Below are 21,097 nucleotides of genomic sequence, written 5' to 3'. Positions count from 1 at the left end.
GTGAGGCAGCAATGCTAACCACTGTGCCACCGTGCCAAGTGTTTGAGGTATAATCCTGCCCGGTGGGTGAGTGTTTCAGTGACCTGTGCACCATAGTTTCAGCAGTCTGTGTCTCTCATTGGACTGACCTCAACTCCTCACCTGAACCGGATTTGCACCTGTATTTCCGACAACGGAACTTCTATTGGGCGAGCAGCTTTCTTTTCAAAAATAGAACGAAAGTTTCCTTCCTACTTGCGAAGGCTGAAGCCAAGAGACTGGCAGAGAAATTCCTGCTCGGTCTTTCACCTGAGCGAAACCACAAAGGTTGCTGCCAGTTTCGTTTTGACGGTTTGGTCAAGTCGTTTTCTGTTTGTGGAGTGACCGCGTTATGTTTGTTCTCGCAGAGGTCCATTCCTTGTGGCAATGGGTCGTTCCTGGCACCCTGAAGAGTTTACCTGCGCCTATTGTAACCTGTCGCTCGCCCACATTGGATTTGTGGAAGAGAAGGGGTCTGTGTATTGTGAGAAGTGCTACGAGCAGTTCTTTGCCCCTGAGTGTGCCCGATGCCAGAGGAAAATCTTGGGGGTAAGTAATTTAAGATGCTAACCACAGGGAACCAGTAACACTGAAACTACAACCCAAAACGCCACCTTGAATGAACCAGTCATACCAAAACCTAAATAATTCACGTCTTCAGGCTGACTCATTGCACTCGTTCTATATTCCTAGGTTGACAGCGTATAACTGTCCTTTCATTTCTTACCCCCATTCCTTTTCATATTGAAACCTCGATCTCTCTGAAGACCTCGCAATGTGTCATTTCATAGCCAGAGTCACGCACACAAAGCAGTCCTTTGCACGCGCAATCACTTGTTCGATACACAAATAGTGAACCAGGGTGGTGTAGCTGCTGATTTAGATTTTCCGTTGTGCTGGGAAGTAATTAACATCTGGTCAACGTTGTAACTCCCCTTCATCTGCGTACAAACAATGTGAGTGGAGGGAGCATTAAGCGCAGGTTAAGGAGATGTGTATTGTCTCCAGACAGGACAGCCAGTGAGATTCTGCAAGTCCAGGCAAGCTGTGGGGGTCACGGGCATTCGGCCTCTGATCTTCGCGTAAGCGTTCTCCAAGGCGGCCTTCACGACACACGACAGCGCAGAGTCGCTGAGCAGAGACTGATAGCCAAGTTCCGCACACATGAGGACGGCCTCAACCGGGATCTTGGGTTCATGTCGCACTATCTGTAACCCCCCACAGCTTGCCTGGACTTGCAGAATCTCACTGGCTGTCCTGTCTGGAGACAATACACATCTCTTTAACCTGTGTTTAATGCTCCCTCCATTCACATTGTTTGTACCTTTAAGTCTTGATTATCTGTAAAGACTGCATTCCAATCATTATTCTGTAAATTGAGTTTGTGTCTCTGTATGCCCGGTTTGTGAGCATTTCTCCACTCCACCTGACGAAGGGGCAGCGCTCCGAAAGCTAGTGGCATTTGCTACCAAATAAACCTGTTGGACTTTAACCTGGTGTTGTTAAACTTCTTACTGTGTTTACCTCAGTCCAACGCCGGCATCTCCACATCATGATTAGTTATGCCAGGGCATTTTGAGGGCAAATTTATGGTTTACAAAAATGTGTTTTTATATCTATTGCGTATAATTGCAAAAAAAAGCTTGCACGTTGGGTGAAACTTGTCCTCCGGTGATCTTGCAGGTTTTAATCATCACTTGTGCAAGACTTTGTTTTATTATTTTCCTTCTATTACGGTGCCGGTGTTTTGAGTAAGAGACTGTGCCCAGCTTCCCTTCCTCTTGCAATGTGAATAAGCTCCTGTGGACTTGACAGTCCCTCTCACTCTTGTGTGTTTTTTTTTCTGGCCTCACAGGAAATTATCAATGCCTTGAAGCAGACCTGGCACGTCAACTGCTTTGTGTGTGTGGCTTGCATGCAACCCATTCGCAACAATATTTTCCACATGGAAGACGGGGATCCTTACTGTGAGAAAGGTGAATGCTCGATCCTTACGATGTTGCCCGGGAAGGTTATTTCCCACGATCTGCACTGCAGGGGCGGTATGGTGGCACTGTGGTTAGCACCGCTGCCTCACAGCACCAGGGACCCAAGTTCGATTCCGGCCTCTGATCACTGTCTGTGTGGGGTCTGCACATTCTCCCCGTGTCTGCATGGGTTTCCTTCGGGTGCTTCCGGTTTCCTCCCACAGTCCGAAAGATACGTGCGTTAGGTTGATTGGCCATGCTGAATTGACCCTTAGTGTCAGGGGGATTAGCAGGGTAAATATGTGGGGTTACAGGAATCATAGAATCCCTACAGTGCAGAAGAAGGCCATTTGCCCCGACAACGATCCCACCCAGGCTCTATCCCTGTAACCCCGTGTATTTACCCTGCTAATCCTCCTGACACTAATGGACAATTTATCATGGCCAATCCACCTAACTCGCACATCTTTGGACTGTGGGAGAAAACCGGAGCACCCGGAGGAAACTCACGCAGACACGGGGAGAATGTGCAAACTCCAGACAGTGACCCAAGCCAGGAATCAAACCGGGGTCCCTGGAGCTGTGAGGCAGTAGTGCTAATTACTATGCCACCGTGCTGCCTGGGAATAGGGCCTGGGTGGAATTGTGGTTGGTGCTGACTCAATGGGCTGAATCGCCTCCTTCTGCACTGTAAAAGTAAAGTTAAAGTTTGTTTTAGTCACAAGTAAGGCTTATATTAACACTGCAATGAAGTTACTGTGAAATTCCCCTAGTCGCCACACTCCGGCGCCTGTTCGGGTCAATGCACCCTAACCAGCACGTCTTTCAGAATGTGGGAGGAAACCGGAGCACCCGGAGGAAACCCACGCAGACACGGGGAGAACGTGCAAACTCCACACAAACAGTGTCCCAAGCCAGGAATTGAACCCGGGTCCCTGGTGCTGTGAGGCAGCAGTGCTAACCACTGTGCCGCCCATAGGGATTCTCTCGGCTCAGTATCCCCTGTTTTGTGGGTCTGTGGCTGTAGAGCCCACACACGTGTGGCTGCCTCTGTAAACCATTCAGAGTTAAACGGCAACGTTTTAACTGATGTATTGGAAAATCAAGCATTGTTGAAGCTGTGAAGGAGATTTAGTCGAGAACCTTCAGTAATATTGTGCTAAGGTGTTGCCCCAGCAGCTGTACTCTGTCAAGTTCTGTTTGCATGACATCATATCTTGATGCTCATTTAAACACTCCTCAGACAAACGGGCTGTGGAATTAATCCATATACTTTTTTTTTCTTTCCACAGATTATTATAATTTATTTGGAACCAGCTGCCAAGGCTGTGACTTTCCTATTGAAGCTGGCGATAAATTCCTTCAAGCGCTGGGCCACACTTGGCATGATACCTGTTTTGTCTGCGCAGTGAGTAAAGCAAAGCTACGAACACGTGATCCCTGGTCTCCCTATTAAGAAAACCTTGCGTCTGCGTGCATGTCCCGTCCACAGAACCCTGTTCTCTGTGGGCGTTCCTTTCATTGCATTTTGCATGCTGTAAATTCTGACGTCCGTACTTACCATGCAAATTCCTTTATGTAACCCAGCTAACGGGTAGCTTACCCAACAAGCGTTCAAATTACTTCTGAATAAAGGCATTCTCTGCTTTGTTGTGTACAGGTTACATATGGGGGGGGTATTTTTTATGCTTTCTGTAATTTTCAAAAAATGTATTAAGCTGAGTAAGAGAGAGGGGAATTTTGAATTTTTTACTAATTTCTTGCCAGTAAAAGTCACTACATCTGCAAGGCATCGCATTTACTAACCTCTATGAGATGAGAGCCTGATGTGGAGAAAGGTCTTTCCTCATTCTAATTTGAGATTTTTTTAAAGTTGCGTTGAATATTGAACAGAGATGGGAGCGATTGAGAGGAGGGAAGTATATTATCCCCTGACCCTTAACCACCTGTCCTTACCTGGGAATGAGGGAGTGCCTATACTATGAAGAGTTAGGAGCATAAGGACGGAGCGAGGGAATAGGTGGAAGTGATTGCAGTGAAAAAGAGTGAGAAGGGCTTCATGGATGGGAGAAAAGGTAGAGGGCACGATTAGAACAAGGAAATAGAAACTAGAAGCAGGAGTAGGCCATTCGGCCCTTCGAGCCTGCTCCACCATTCATTTTGATCATGACTAATCATATTCAATACCCCCCCCCTGCATATCCCTTGATCTCTTTAGCCTCAGGAGGTAGCATGAGTAATTAGGAAGAGGATTTAAGTAGAACCCATTAACAGTCATATTTCCCCAGCACATTCCCAAATGGTATTCATAGAATCCTACAGTGCAGAAGGAGGCCATTCAGCCCATCGAGTCTGCACCAACCACAATCCCACCCAGGCCCTATCCCCATAACCCCATGCATTTATCCTAGCTAGTCCCCCTGACACTAAGGGGCAATTTAGCATCGCCAATCCACCTAACCAGCACATCTTTGGACCTGTGGGAGGAAACCGGAGCACCCGGAGGAAACCTACACAGACACGGGGAGAATGTGCAAAGTCCACACAAACAGTGACCCAAGCCAGGAATCGAACCCGATTTCCTGGCGCTGTGAGGCAGCAGTGCCAATCACTGTGGCACCATGTGTTAAAATAGGTCTCAAATTTTCTAATGGGCACTTTTTTGCATTATTGGTTCATTTATTTCCATTTAATTCCAGGTGTGTTGTGCTAATTTGGAAGGCCAAACCTTCTTCTCCAAGAAGGACAAGCTACTATGCAAGAAGCATGCCCATACAGTTAACATCTAAAGCACATTGACGAGATGCCAGGAAGAGGAGGATTGAAGAGGACATATCGAAGAGATGAAAAACAAATGAATAATTTGCTCTTTTTTGTTGTTGCTGTGAAAGGCATCAGAACCGTAACTTAGTCATTTGGGGTTTGGAGGGGAAAGGAATTGGTGTGAGGTGTTTGAATCTATTTTGGTTTTGGGCTCTTATGTAGATCTTTAACTGGGAATACTTGGGTGGTTGGTGGCCAGTGTTGTGAAGTTATCGTATTTTGCCCGCTTAGGGACTGCATTCAGGAACCTATCTTGAATCTTTTAACGACCCTGTAATGTAACATTTGTGGGGAAATGCAGGGTGGCCTTCAAACACACACAACTCCATTTAATTCAAAATTTGCATAAATAATTCCAATTGCTCTGAAGGCCCCATGCGATGATGTAGGTAAAATGATCCTACTCGGTATCCAACAACACTTACTAATTACGCTGATATATTTGGAAAAGTATGAAATTGCACTGAATAACTTGTCTATCTTGAATTCATGCCCTTAATAGGTTCAGAATTTATCTGGTCCTATTCCATTACATTGTGTAGTGTTTGCACGTCTGATGTCCTTACGACCGTGAATTTCCTTTGGAAGAAATGAGTTTAGTCATACATGAGCCATTGGTTATGGTCTTGTGAACGAGTGTGATGGAATTCGACAGAAGTCTATGAAGGGAAATAGTGTTTCATTCACAAGATAGGTGATGGATGACCTAATCTTGATTTGATCTCTGTTGGAACATACATAACTTCAAAGGAAAAATAAATCAAGGGAAACTGTCCCGGGCGCTGCAAGATTTTCACGCAATCGTGACGTGCGTCTTGCGAAACATCTTTAATGGTGAAATTAAATGGTATCTTGTTATGCAAGTCATGATGGTGGTTGGGAATAATGCAACTACCAGGCTGTCTGGGAATCCTGGAATTGTCTGTTTTATTCAACCGTAAACTGGAAGAGTGGCGTAAGATCGAGTGCCACGAATTAACTGGTAATTACTTTTCCAGATCAACTGGACTTCTAAACAAAGTTAGTGTGTCTTAAATTAGCATCTCTTTAGAGGCATGGGAGTGACCGGGGCTACTGAAGTGGCATTCTGCTGATAATCTGAATTTTGAGAGCCAGAACGGGAGGTCTTTTGGATGGGAGGGAATCTCCCTGCCATTTAGGAGAGAAAGAAGAATTCCAGATTTGAAAATGGGGTTATGGGCATTCTTGCCATTTCTCATGGGGTAAACACTTTAGCTGTATATGCAAAGAACCACAAGGGCAAACTGGACCAGGTACTTCTGTACCTCTGTGGAAAAACCAGGGGTAGTCTGGAATATTCTTGTTTAAAGAAAAGCAAAAATCTCTCAACTTTACCTCTTGAGCTATGCTGAGACCCATGTTATGAACAGGGGAGTTCACTTGTTACTGGACAATGGAGCTTGGTTTAAAACGACCTAACTCCTGTTACGACATTAAATTTGTCTGGAATTTTCTGGGAGGAGGGGGTTTATGTTGGGTCTTGAGATGGCTGAGTGCGTGCAGCTGGATAGCGTTTTCATTCTTCCCCCCCCCCCCCCCCCCCCCCCCCCCCCACTTCTCCCAAGAGTTATTGATCAAGACACCTGTTGTCATGAGGGGTGGGTGATCTGACTGCTACAGTCGGCCATTTTGTGGATTTGTGTTTGGTGAAGTGCGCTGAGTATCTGTTTTAAGGAATGGGCAGCTTAAGGTTTTTTGTCTGGCCCTGTAACAAACCAGTTGTGCTGGTTGCAGTGTATCTGAGAGGGTACAGCAATACTGGCATCGGGAGTGGAGGGGAAGTTTTCAGATTTATTCCTTTGATGCTCAGGCAGCATTTGGCTCCATATTGGGTTGACGGATGCATAAAAAAGGGCAGTGACACTGTCGTGACTAGCGCGCTGAAATGCCAACAGTTGTTGCCAGTCCATGAAAATTGTTCCAGCTGAGACTATGCGGCTGTGGAGAAAGAAGGTTTCTTCTTTATGTTTCCCCCTTTCTCTCGGCAGTTGAAACGTTGGCTGCTCCTGCTTTGCTTGTGTCGTGGGGCAGTGCGTAGTCACGGGCGGGAGGCTGAGAGATGACGCCTACGCACATTTGTTTATCCACTGGGGCCGCCACGTTCCTGCTTCATGCTAATGTGCAATCTGCATGGTTCCGAGTTCCACTTGTCGACGCTAGTTACACAAGCAAAGTTGCACGACGTTGCTTGTTTTTTTAAAAAAGAAATGTATGACCCAAGCTTGTCGTGTATTTTAATTTTTAACACAAGGATGTACAGGTTAAATATTCTTCAGGTTGTTCGCAGGTTAATGCAGTGGCTTTGTGTAACCAGAGGAGCAGCTCTGATAGAATCCTTCTTCTTGGGCAAAAAGGCAACTTAGCCAGGAAATTCACTTTTTATTCTTGCCATAACTTTTTTTCAATGGAATAGCACACTTTGGGTCTCATCTGCTGTATCGGGGTAGTTTGATTAGCTGGGTTACAGGATAGCCGTATTGCCCAGAGTAAGCAACTAAGGAGCGTGGCTCAAAATGACCTTGTTATATTACTCAAACTCAAATATTACTGAACTATTGGGCTGAGGGGGCCCATATTGTATCCTGAGATGGCCAAGTGTGGGGGGGCGGGGGGGGGGGGGTCACAGTCTTTACACTCAACACAAGATGCTTATCTAATGTCATCAGCTTTCTCTGTTATTTCAAGTTATGTAGTGTCACAATAATGCTTAAAAGATGTTGCTAATGTATCTTTTGTCTCAACTTTGGGATCACTGTTTCGTAAGATGAGCTGAAATTCTCATTCATGTACTAAGTAAGCATTGGAGGAGATGTGTTTTATTTATATGCCTTGATGTATGGTGCCAGGCACTGGAACGAATGGAAGTGGGCTGGTTCTGTCTCCACACACTGGGGATGGAATGTGTCAATATGTGTGTTTGTACCATCGCCTTTTAATGGTACTAAACCAGAAAGTATACATCAGGAGTGAACCTTGGGAGAGGAAAACGTGTCGCACTGCTGAACCGTTCATAATTTGATTAAAAAGATTTTTAAAAACTTTTTTTCTCACAGCACCTTTTACAGTAAGGGAGAGGTTAGACCATCTGTGCCTATGGTACACACTTTTGCACATTAATCGAAATGCCTTGCCACAGTGAAGGAGGATCTGGAGTTGTGTTAAAAAGGAGAATGCGATGGTGGCTAATGTGAAGCGGAGGTTTTGCCATGTGTTCATTTCCTCACTTCTTCCACCCAACCCCTCCACTAGACTCGCCAGTCATTTGTGATACAGCCCATAACTGATACTACAGCACTGAGCCCGAGTTGTGGTTGGTTCATTTCGGTCTGCTCTCTGCGTCCTAACCTTCATGGGACCTGATTCAGGTTTTGTACAGTATGCAGTGCACTAATAGAAAAAGGTTAATTTTTTGTGCTAAACTTCGGTCAACCTGTTTGAGTGGATAGTGCAGTTAGGCTGTGGGTTATATGTCGACCTTATAAATCAAGAGAGAATGTTGTGTGGACACTCCCTCTCATCACTCTGAACAGCCTGTGATGAATATTTTTGAAGCACTTGCGGGAACATTTCAGATAGTCAAACCACCCGAGTTTGTGCAACTTCCAAATGTATTTAGAATTGATTTTAAAAAAGGCTTTGGGATATTGATAACTGAAAAAATAAAATCACTGAAACAACACGGTGGCACAGTGATTAGCACTGCTGCTTCACAGCGCCAGGGATCCAGGTTCGGTTCCCGGCTTGGGTCACTGTCTGTGTGGAGTTTGCACATTCTCCTCGTGTCTGCGTGGGTTTCCTCCGGGTGCTCCGGTTTCCTCCCACAGTCCAAAGATGTGCAGGTTCGGTGGATTGGCCATGCTAAATTGCCCTTAGTGTCCCAAGATGTGTAGGTTTAGGTGGGTAAGCCATAGTATATGTGTGGGGTAATGGGAATAGTGTGGAGGGATGGGCCTTGTTAAGATGCTGTTTTGGAGAGTGGGTGCAGACTCACTGGGCTGAATGGCCTCCTTCTGCACTGTAGGGATTCTATGATTCTAACAGAAGGAAACCTGTCTGGATTTAAAGCATTTGAAAGAGTTGTATGAGGGTTCTGCTTTGATATTTATGCATGCCTATTTTATAAATATATACAGTGAGAATACTTTTGAACCGAAATACTCGATTGCTGATATGCTTGGATTCAATCAGTAGCTCGATTGTAACAGAAGTATAATAACATGGTTTGCTTTCCTATATACATATTAATAAATTTTTATCTCACTATCTTTGAAAGGAACTTCTACATTTCCAAGAGTTGTGTTTTTTTTATTTGTGCCAATATAACTCGCTACTTTAGGATGCAACGGTCAAGATAAAGAAATTGTGACCTATTTGAATGAGGTCGAGTGGGTCTATATTCTCTGACACTCCAAAGAATGACAGGTGACTTCAGCGAAATGTATAACATTCTTCGAGTGTTTGACGGGATCAGTGCCGGGAAGCTAGTTTCACCTGGCTGAGGAATTTGGAATACTGGGTCACGGCCTCACGATAAACATAAAAGATAGGAGGAGGCCATTTGGCCCTTGGAGCCTGCTCCGCCATTCATCACGATCATGGATGATCGTCCAACTCCATAGCCTAATCCTGCTTTCTCCCCATAACCTTTGATCCTGTTCGTCCCAAGTGCTATATCCAGCCGCCTCTTGAATACATTCAATGTTTTGCCATCAACTACTTCCTGTGGTAATGAATTCCACAGGCTCACCACTCTTTGGGTGAAGAAATGTCTCCTCATCTCTGTCCTAAATGGTCTATCCTGTATCCTCAAACTGTGACCCCTGGTTCTGGACGCACCCACTGTCAGGAACATCCTCCCTACATCTACCCTGTCTGGTCCTGTTAGAATTTTAGAAGTCTCAATGAGATGCCCCCCCCTCATTTGTCTGAACTCCAGCGAAAACAATCCTAACCCGAGAAGGGGTCAACCTTTCAGAACTGTGATGAGAAGAAACTTCTTCAGTCAGAGAGGGCTGTGAATCTTTGAAATTCCCCACACCAGAGGAAGTGGTGGCGTTGTGGTATTATGACTGGACTAGTAAATTAGAGACCCCGGGGTAATGCTCTAGGGACCCGGCTTCGAATCCCACCACGGCAGGTGGTCTAATTTGAATTAAAATTCTAATGATGACCATGAAACCATTGTTGATTGTCGCAAAAAAAACCCATCTGGTTCACTAATGTCCTTTAGGGAAAGAAACCTACCATCCTTGCTCAGTCTGGCCTACATGTGACTCCAAACCCACAGCAATGTGGTTGATTCTTAACTGCCCTCAGGGATGGACAATAAATGCTGGCCCAGCCAGCGACGCTCGCATCCCATAAACAAATAAATAAAAAACACCAGAGGACTGTGAATGCCTTAAAGTCATTGAGTGTATTCAAGACCGAGATTGGTAGATTCTTCGTCACAAAGGATATGGGGATAGGGTGCGAAAGTGGATCTGATGTCGAAGATCAGACGTGATCTTACTGCGTACTGTAGCAAGCTAAAGGGTCTATGTGGCTTATTCTGCCTTGGGGACATGGTGGCACAGTGGTTAGCACTGCTACCTCTCAGCGCCAGGGACCTGGGTTCAATTCCAGTCTTGGGTGACTGTGTCGACATTTGCATGTTCTCTCCCTGTCTGCATGAGTTTCCTCTGGGTGCTGTGGTTTCCTCCCACAGTTCAAAGATGTGCCGTGCTAAATTGCCCCTTAGTGCCAGGGGGACAAGCAGGGTTAATGTGGGGTTACGGGGATTGTTGTCGATGCAGACTCAATGGGTCGAATGGCCTCCTTTAGCACTACAGAGAACCTTATTCTGAATCTTATGTCTCTTTGCCCTCCATTTCTTCCCCCCCGCCCTGGAATTTCAATGGCGGGGTGTTGCTGGGCCTCCCACTAAGGTAAACTTGATTCAAGAGTACTTATCTGAAAGGTAACACTGTATTCAATATGTGCATACTGTCATGGGCCTTTTTTCTCTGAAACATAGAAGGCTGAGTGGTGATCTTATAGAGGTCTTTAAAATAATGAGGGGCATAGATCAGCTTGATAGTCAATATCTTTTCCCAAAGGTAGGTGAGTCTAAAACTAGAGGGCTTAGGTTTAAGGGGAGAGATACAAAAGTGTCCAGAGGAGCAATTTTTTCACACAGGGTGGTGAGTGTCTGGAACAAGCTGCCAGAGGTAGTAGTAGAGGCGGGTACAATTTTATCTTTTTAAAAAGTGTTTAGACAGTTACATGGGTAAGATGGGTATAGAGGAATTGGCCAAATGCGGGCAATTGGGACTAGCTTAGGGGTTTTTTTAAAAAAAGGGGGCGCCATGAACAAGTTGGGCCAAAGGGCCTGTTTCCATGCTGTAAACCTCTATGACTCAATGTTGCCACGGTGATGCATTGCTGCTGCTTGTAGCTACTCCTACAGGAGATCTGCCATCATGGTATGTTACACTCATCTGTCTTGAGTCAACCTCACACATCCACTGCAGTTCCTCTGCAACCACTCTGTGACATCTGTCATCCAACTGCAACTCCTCAAAGAGATCTCAGTAGCTTTTCTGCTGAGTAAATGGCCAAAATACTGACTTTTTTTCTGTACTTCACTTTTTAAGAGTTCTTTTTGCTCTTGCTACTTCAAGCACCTCTTTATTTTCCTTATTATGTCACTTGAACTCTTGGTCCTCCAAATGGCAATTTTCTTTTGGACCAGACTGCTTGTAAACATCTCTTTCTATTGGACCCTGATCCAAGCCTCTGTCCGAATACCCTCTCCATTGCCTATGTCCTCTGAATGGGGGATATATATGAAAATAAATGAGGTCAGTTATCACTCAGAACAGTTTCCATCTCGGAAACACTGCCCTGTTTCCGTCCCTGGCTCTGCCCCATGTGCTGCTGAAGACCCTCATTCAAAGGTCTGTTATTTCCAGATTTGCCTATTCCAATGCCATCCTGGCACACACACACTAATATGCAATGCCAGTCACTGCCATTAGCCACGTGCTGAGTGATGACTGACCTCATTTATTTTCATATATATTCCTATTTGGCGGATGTGGGCATTGGTGAAAATGCTGTTCTTTATTGTCCATTCTAAATTGCCCTTGAGAAGATGATGGCGGGTCACCCTGTCACGTTGCTACAACCCATATGGTGTAGGTACACCAACAATGCTGTTAGGGAGGGAGTGCCAGGGTTTTGACTCTGTAACATTGAGTTTCCTATTTTTACATTTACAGCTACTCCAAAAGCTCTTCTGATATGACAATTACAACCAAGCAACCTCTCTGACCCTGAAAACCTAATTTCGCGCATGTGGATTCGGAATGAAATTATTGTTGGAGATTTTTCTAAAAAGTAACATTTTTACCTGTCTCATTCCCCCTCACCCCCTCAATTTTACCCTTCTCTCCCTGTCTTGATTTTGCTTTCTTTATGGTTTTACGTGGATTAGATTTACTTCCTGGCTTAGATATTACATGGCCGAGTGATCGTAGAATCCCAAAAGTGAAGGATGAGGCCATTGAGTCTGCACTGACGACAATCCCACCCCAGGCCCACAACTCCGCACATTTACCCTGCTAATCCCTCTAACCTACACATCCCGGGACACATGAAGCGGCAAAATAGCATAGCCAATCAACCTAACCCGCACATTTTTTGGATGTGGGAGGAAACGGGAGCATCCGGAGGAAATCCACGCAGACACGAGGAGAACGTGCAAACTCCCCCCACACACACACACACACACACTGACACAAGCCGGGAATTGAACCCGGGTCCCTGGCACTATGAGGCAGCAGTGCTAACCATTGTGCCACCATGCTGCCCATCATTATACAATTTGATTCTTTGAGGAGTCATGGTGTTGCTTGTCCCTGCTTTCATTTGCCATAGATCCCCCTGGAGAGGGTGCTACTCTGTAATGGCTGTGTCAATACCCTAACTTGTTATTCAATAGCCCACAAAACGTGTGTGAGCAACTGTAAGGGTGAAGAACAGCAAGCACTGTTCCTCTGGTCTCTGCTGTAATCAGTGGCAATCTGTTTGGAACATATTATTGCATTGGGATGAACAGATAAGCCATTGAAGAACAATCAGTCAATATTTAAAAGCAAGTTGCTGCTGAGGTACCGGATTGAAAAGGAATGGATAATTAACAAGCCCCTGTCTTTGGAGAACCAGGTGTTGTTGGCTTCTTAAGCAAACAAAGTAGACCAATTAAATTACTTACAACAAGGATGTGAGTGAAAATGTACCGGTTAAAATCTGAAGGCCTCTGAAGAGGTTAACCTAGATGCAAGTACTTTTTGTACCAGATAAGTAACTATTCAAACAGAACACAGCCAAACCTACAGATAATTCATCCTCAAGAAGCTAGTAATTGGATTCTGTGGTTTACTGAGGCATTGAATTGGAATTGTTTAGACTAACAAAACCCCCTGTAAAGCAAATCACAGTTGGTTTCAGAGAAATGCTATTATTTTTAAAGAACCATGAATGTTGATAGTCAACTGTGGAGCTTGGAAACTATGGATTTTAACATTGTGGAGTACAGCAACATGGCACCTATCCATATCGACGAATTATTGGATGTGATTATGGGTCCAAATTTCTGGTCAAAGAAAAGAAGCAAGTGGTGCTCCATTGTCCACAGGGAATCAGGAAAATGAATGAAATTACTGCAATTTCTACATCAAACTTCTAGGATTGGCATGGTGGCGCGGTGGTTAGCACTGCTGCCTCACAGTACCAGGGACCCGGGTTCAATTCCCGGCTTGGGTCACTGTCTGTGTGGAGTCTGCACACTCTCCCCATGTCTGCATGGGTTTCCTCCAGGTGCTCTGGTTTCCACCCACAGTCCAAAGATGTGTGGGTTAGGATGATTAGCCATGCTAAATTGACCCTAGTTTTGGGGGGATTAGCAGAGTAATTATGTGGGGTTACGGGGGTAGGGTGGGATTGGTGCAGGCTTGATGAGCCGAATGGCCTCTTTCTGCAATGTAGGGATTCTATGATCCACACACTGGGTGTGGAATGATTCTCTTGATCTGCACGGTCTGCGTGGGTTTCCTCCAAGTGCTCCGGTTTCCTCCCACAGTCTGAAAGAGGTGCTGGTTAGGTGCATTGAACAGGCGCCGGAGTGTGGCGACTGGGGGAATTTCACAGTAACTTCATTAGTGTTAAGATAAGCCTTACTTGGGAATAATAAAAAAAATGAATAAATATTTTACAAAGGGGCGCAAGAATCATATGTGACAAAGTCATCCATTAATACTAGAGATCTATAATCCGTACTGACGTTGGTACTGATAGGGTGTTTGATACATTTCCACACTAGATTTTAAAGATGTATTGTGTGGATGTATCTGTATATGCATCTGCTAAACAACTGAGGATAAGCTAATCATTATCAAAATACAGAAGAAACGCAAAGGGTAGGAATTTTCCAGCCACCCTCGCTCCAAGGGTGGAAAATCCTGCCCGAGGTCAACGGACCATTGCAAGGGCGGGACAGGAAAATTCCGCCGTAGAGGTTCGTTACACTTTTCAAACACAAGCAGCAACCAACCATTCCATTGAAAAGAAAAAAGACATGAACATCTATTCACAACTGCAGGGCGCGTCAAAGAAATTTACCCCAATTGGAATATTCTTACTCACAGTTTAAAGGTTTTGAAGTTTATTTATTAGTGTCACTGCATGAAGCCACAGCGAAAGACGACATAGACAATCCCCAAGATTGATTGTCAAGTAATTGGTTTGCAATTGAATGTGTTGTGATTGTTGCGTGAATTTGTAAATAAATTTTCACTTTCTAATGTTGACCAGCAGCTGGGAGAGTTATTGAGTCTGTCAGTTGATAATTGTCAAAAAAAGGATTCCAAACTTTTCTATTCTTTTGTTGTTGAATTGACCATTTTTGACACAGACAGCCCATTGGGAACTGCATATTAATACTTATCTGTATGTGGCATACACTTATGCTGGAACTGCCAATGTATCTCAATGTTGTACTTGCTAGGGTATCCCTATACATGCTGAGGGAGGAATACCTCTCTATCCAGTGCCTCTATCATGGTCAGAATTGATTGTGTGGGATCAGCTTACTCACTCTTCTAGAAATCCTGGGAAATTGACATCAGGTTTTCCTAAATTTTGTGATAGAGTAGATTTTTTTTTATAGAAATATGTCTTGTACAGGTGGGCCAGGTCACAGGAATAGGTACACACCTGTCTTTAACACATCCAGCCCACCACCCAGCCTTGTTTTAAATGAAATGAATCCAAAACTGAAAAGGATATTGTGAGCCTTTGTATTGGCTGAATTTTCGGCAATGCCTGGTCTCTGGGGAACTCCGCTAACAAGAGTGTATCAAAGCAACTTACCCCAATTAGAATATCCTTACTCTCACTTTAAAGTTTTAAAATTTATTTATTAGTGTCACAAGTCGGCTTACATTAACACTGCAATGAAGTTGGTGTGAAGATCCCCTAGTTGCCACACTCTGGCGCCTGTTCGGGTACATTGAGGGAATATTTAGCCTAGCCAATGCACCTAACCAGCACTTCTTACAGACTGTGGGAGGAAACTGGAGCACCCGGAGGAAACCCACGCAGACACGGGGCGAACGTGCAAACCCCACCACAGAGTGTGACGCAAGCTGGGAATCGAACCCGGGTCCCTGGCGCTGTGAGGCAGCAGAGCTAACCACTGTGTCACCATTTGATTCCCTTCCGAATCAAATGTTACTCCATCTGCAACCCACCCCCCGCCAGTTCTAGAAACTCATCCAGTATCCAATCTATCCTTCCTAAATAATGTATACCTGTACATATGGTACAGTAGTGTACAGCTTCTGGTTTTATGTTACATTAATGTTATTGCCTATTTCTATCATGCCCCATTTTTGTTTCCATTGTTTTTTGATGTTATCATTGTCTATTTTGTCAGGTTTCCTATTGTATTTTATGCATTTCCCACACTTCCAGATAAGCACTTAGTTTGATCAGGCTTTTTGTGTTCCTGTCTTGAACAAGTTATTGATTGCACAGTAAGTGATAAGTGATGTAGTGAATTGCTCTCACTGCAGCACTTACATAATCAGTGTTTCATTTCTGGGCTATTTAACTGTACAACTATGACTGTGTTAGTAGCTTGGTCTCAAGGGTATCTCACTTAACACATAACTAAAATTGCATCAAGATAAAGCTTTTAATCAGTGTTATGAAACACGTTTGCAATTCTGAACTTGCTACCCATTTAAAACAAGCCACACAACTGATAATGGTTTCGTTTTCACTTGTCTTACCCGCCCGACCCCATCCATACTCCTGGCTTGCACCCATCCTGGAGGTGAAAGTCCCGGTTCAATGGGCAGCACTTCTGTCTCTGAGGCAGGAGTTTGTGGGTTGATGTCCCACTGCCGGAATACAAGCACAAAAGGTGCAGGACGGAGGGAGTGCCGCAGTGTCAGAGATGCTGCCTTTCAAACGGAACATTAACCGGAGACCCGGTCTGTTCTCCTGGGTAGGGGTAGAAAGTTCCTCTGGCACTATTTCAAAGGAGGAGAGAAATTCTGCTCCGTGTACTAGCCACTTTTTAAGCCCTCAACCGACATCACCAAAACAAGTGCTCCAATCATTTTCACATTGCAGTTCAATGGAAACTCCCTGTGGGCAAACTGGCCACCTCGTATAAAGTTAAAGTTTATTTATTAATCACAAGTAGGCTTATGTTCACACAACAATGAAGTTACTGTGAAAACCCCCTGGTCGCCACACTCCGGCGCCTGTTCGGGTACACTGAGGGAGAATTTAGCATAGTCAATTTACCTAACCTGCACACCTTCGGAATTGGAGCACCTGGAGGAAAGCCAAGCAGACACGGGGAGAACGTGCAGACGCCACACAGACAGTGACCCAAGCTGGGAATCGAACCCGGGTTCCTGGGCTGCTGTGAGGCAGCAGTGCTAACCACTGTGCCGCCCATATCCTACATTACAACCATGACTATACTTCAGAAAAGTGATCAACTGTAGGAAATCACTCTGACTCCACCTAGGAACTTAGAAATGCCAGAATACAAACCCATGTTACAATGTTGTTAGGGGCCATTACATTTCAAAAAAAATAAATGTGAACACCCCACAATTAACCCTCAGAGCTACGTGACAAGGTTTCACACTTACAAACAAGAACAAATATTGTAAATCAAAAATAATTAAACTTGGCACTGTAGCTTATCATGCCTAATGCTATAACCTCAGTTCCACTCTTTGCTCCCCCATGTCAAGCATTTCCTTCTTTCAGGGAATCTTGAAGGTTCATTCACTTCTTCTCTTAGCTCAACCTGCAATTTGGAGCTGACATTCTCTGTAAGACAAAATTGGTAAGCTCATCTCTTCAGAATTTATTATATTTCTCTTTGGTGTTCCAGCTTTCTCCACAGTGCAAGATTTCAAAGGGGTTCGTGGGGCGGCATGGTGGCACAGTGGTTAGCACTGCTGCCTCTCAGCGCCGGGGAGCTGGTTCAATTCCCGGCTTGGGTCACTGTCTGTGTGGAGTTTGCACGTTCTCCGTGTGTCTGCGTGGGTTTCCTCCGGGTGCTCCGGTTTCCTCCCACATTCCAAAGTTGTGCAGGTTAGGTTGATTGGCCATGGTAAGTTGCCCCTTAGTGTCCCGGGATGTGTAGGTTAGGTGGATTAGCCATGCTAAATTGACCCTTCGTGTCAAGGGGATTAACAGACTAAATACATGGGGTTATGGGGATAAGGCTTGGGTGGGATTGTTGTTGTGCAGGCTCGATGGGCCAAATGGCCTTCTCCGGCATTGTAGGGATTCTATGATTCTTCCATTAATGTTTGGTTAAACGACCTTACAATTTCTTTACCAACCTCTCAATTCTGAATTCATTTTAAACATCAAAAAACACCCTTGATATCTGCTCCCAAACAAGACCTTGTTTGGGAGCAGATGTCCACTCCATCTGACGAAGGAGCAGGGCTCCAAAAGCAAATGGCATTTGCTACCAAAAATAAACCTGTTGGACTTTAACCTGGTGTTGTTAAAACTCTAACTGTAGTGGGATTCGAACAGAGCATTACCCTGGGTTTCTAGATTACAAGTCCAGTGATGATACCACTGCACCAATGCCTCCCCAAATATTGAATTGCTAGAGGAGACAATGTGTCGGACTTGGAGGTCAGCTATGGCCAACAGCTGATTGTTGACCTGGAGGTAGGAGAGTAATTTGCAAACTTGGATTATTTTGTCATTACATTTAAGATATTAGCATAGACAATAGGTTTCTTGTTTGCTTGACAGGCGGTAGGAGTGGGGTAGAGAGGTTTAGGGATGGGCTTCCTGAGCTTCAGGCCTAAGCATCTGAAGCACGGTCACCAATGGTGAAGAATTAACTTTGGGGATACTCAAGCGACCAGAATTAGGTGAGCGCAAGTATCTTGGAGAGTTGTCAGGCTGGAGGAGGTTATAAAGGCAGAAAGGAGTGAGAACATGGAACTGAGGGTGAGAATTTTAAAATCAAAGCATTGATCAACGGGGGGCTAATATAAGATCAGCAAGCCCATAGGTGGGAGGTGAAAGGAGCTAGGCATGAAACATACAAACTGGAAGCAGGAGTAGGCCACTCAGCCCTTTGAGCCTGCTTCACCATTCATTATGATCATGGCTGATCATCAAATTCAATATCCTGATTCCTCCTCCATTCCCCCCCCCCCATATCCCTTGATCCCTTTAGCCCCAAGAAATATATCTAATTTCTTGAAATCGGACAATGTTTTTTTTGGCCTCAACTTCTTTCTGTGATATGAGTAAGGACACCAACAATACTTCCATTTTTAATCGTAGCTTCAATGAGCTGGTTCTATGTTGGGAAGTCTGTTGACTTTCCCTTTACTTACTCTAGTTACCTTTGTTTTTCTTCTCTCCTGTGAAGTAGGATTTCACTGGTGCCAGTAACTCTTCAATATCCAATCTGCCAATTTTCACATAAGGACAGAGGAGAGTTGACCAGTTACTTGGCCATGGAAGTCTTTGGCTGGAATTTTATCGCCCCGCCTATCACGGAAATCAGAGCGGGCGAGGGGTGGGCAATGGACCCTGGGGCAGGATTTTATGGTTTCAGGAGGTGCGAGCCTGTAACATCCCACCCTTTGTGTTTGAGCCAGATCACTTCATCGCGACATTATGATTTATGAATGTGTGTGTGTGGAGTTTGCACATTCTCCCCGTGTCTGCGTGGGTTTCCTCCGGGTGCTCCGGTTATTACAGTCCAAAGATGTGAGGGTTCGGTTGATTGGCCAAGCTAAATTGACCCAAGTGTCAGGGAGATTAGCAGGGTAAATATGAGGGGAATAGTGTCTGGGTGGGATTGTGTTCAGTGCAGAAATCATAGAAACCCTACAGTGCAGAAGGAGGCCATTCGGCCCATCGAGTCTGCACCGACCACAATCCCACCCAGGCCCTACCCTCACATATTTACCCACTAATCCCTCTAACCTACGCATCTCAGGATTCTAAGGGGCAATTTTTAACCTGGCCAATCAACCTAACCCGCACATCTTTGGACTGTGGGAGGAAACCGGAGCACCCGGAGGAAACCCACGCAGACACGAGGAGAATGTGCAAACTCCACACAGACAGTGACCTGAGCCGGGAATCGAACCCGGGACCCTGGAGCTGTGAAGCAGCAGTGCTAACCACTGCGCTACCGTGCCGCCCTTGATGGGCCGAATGGCCGCCTTCTGCACTGTAGGGATTCTATGATTCCATGACATCCACATCCACACACCTTCAGTAGCAGTCCATAGTGGTGACCCTGACCACTTGTTTACTAAGGAAGGAGGTTGACTTCTGTTGCTGGCTCACTCAGCTCAGCTAATTCAATACAGAACATGTACCAGACTTGGGAAACATCCTGCTACGACTCAGTAAGGCTGTGCATTTACCAGCTGAACAAGTGGGTGGCTAACCTCCTTTTGTATTAACCTCCATTTCTAACCATCAGCCAAGTGTATCGAGTACAGAAAATGCATTACATGTAGCCGGTTCGAGAGATGCCGTGTAATATGTCAAGGCGAAGTGAATAATTTATTTTGCCCTCTCTCTCCCTGTTGGACAAGGGTGTAAGTTCTAATGTCACAATATGTGAGAAGTTCAAAGTCAAATGGTTAAATGCAGGCGAGGTCGCAGTGAAAACTAAAACCAAAAAACACAAAGGAGTGTGCGTGTCATTGTGTATCACATTCCACCTTTTAGACAATTGAATAGAAGGGAATGGGAAGCCTTTCACCGGCAGTTAAGGATCCCTAGTTGTAACGTGTCTGAAAGTTTACTTCTGGGCAATGTGTTTTTCTCTACTGGGCCATATCATTGCGTTGGCATAGACTCCTCGCCACTGATGCCAATTCAGAATCAGTACCAGGATATTCTTTAGCTGACTTCATAAATTGATAATGTTTCATTGCATTTAATCCACCTCTCCAGCTGCCAGTGATCACAATTGCAGAAACAAGAGATATAAGGGAAATTAGGCTGCTTTTAGCACAAAGTACCCCCTTTCAAAACCCATCTCATACAATCATACAGTGCAGAAGATGCCCTTCGGTCCATCAAGTCTGCACCGACACATTATAAACACCTGACCTACCACCAAATCCCAGTTACCAACACTTGGCCCTTAGCTTTGAATGTTATGACATGTCAAGCGCTCAGCCAGGTACGTTTTAAAGGATGTGAGGCAACCCGCCTCTACCACCCTCCCAGGCAGCGCATTCTAGACCGTCACCACCCTCTGGGTAAAACGGTTTTTCCTCACATCTCCCCCTAAACCTTCTTCGTGTGGAGATGCCGGCGTTGGACTGGGGTGGGCAGAGTAAGAAGTCTCACAACACCAGGTTAAAGTCCGACAACCTGCAATTACCTTGCAATTGTGTCTTTGTCTATATATGCTGTGTTTGTGAACCTACCTCTCCACTCAGCTGATGAAGGAGCAGCGCTCCGAAAGCTCGTGATTCCAAATAAACCTGTTGGACTTTAACCTGGTGTTGTGAGACTTCTTACTAAACCTCCTTCAACTATGGGGAACAGCTGCTCCCTATCCACTCTGTCCAAGCCCTTCACAATCTTGTGCATCTCGATCAGGTCACCCCTCAGTCTTCTCTGCTCCAACGAGAACAACCCAAGTCTATCCAACCTCTCTTCATAACTTACATGCTCCATCT

General features: G+C 45.0%; 1 protein-coding gene across 1 annotated transcript in view; it reads left to right on the top strand.

Moving 5' to 3' along the window:
- Window positions 1-9,104, top strand: part of LOC144490493 (PDZ and LIM domain protein 5-like) — a 259,977-nt gene extending 250,873 nt beyond the window's left edge. The window contains exons 19-22 of the mRNA XM_078208260.1: window positions 387-567; window positions 1,874-1,994; window positions 3,278-3,393; window positions 4,685-9,104. Coding sequence (XP_078064386.1) covers window positions 387-567; window positions 1,874-1,994; window positions 3,278-3,393; window positions 4,685-4,774 — 508 coding nt within the window. The 3' untranslated portion in view covers window positions 4,775-9,104. The remainder of the gene's footprint in view (window positions 1-386; window positions 568-1,873; window positions 1,995-3,277; window positions 3,394-4,684) is intronic.
- Window positions 9,105-21,097: the final 11,993 nt, after the last annotated feature.

This window comes from Mustelus asterias, chromosome 1, assembly GCF_964213995.1.
Source record: "Mustelus asterias chromosome 1, sMusAst1.hap1.1, whole genome shotgun sequence".
NCBI lineage: Eukaryota > Metazoa > Chordata > Chondrichthyes > Carcharhiniformes > Triakidae > Mustelus > Mustelus asterias.
The sequence above is the reverse complement of the archived record's forward strand: the minus strand, read 5'-3'. Positions and strand labels throughout refer to the sequence as shown.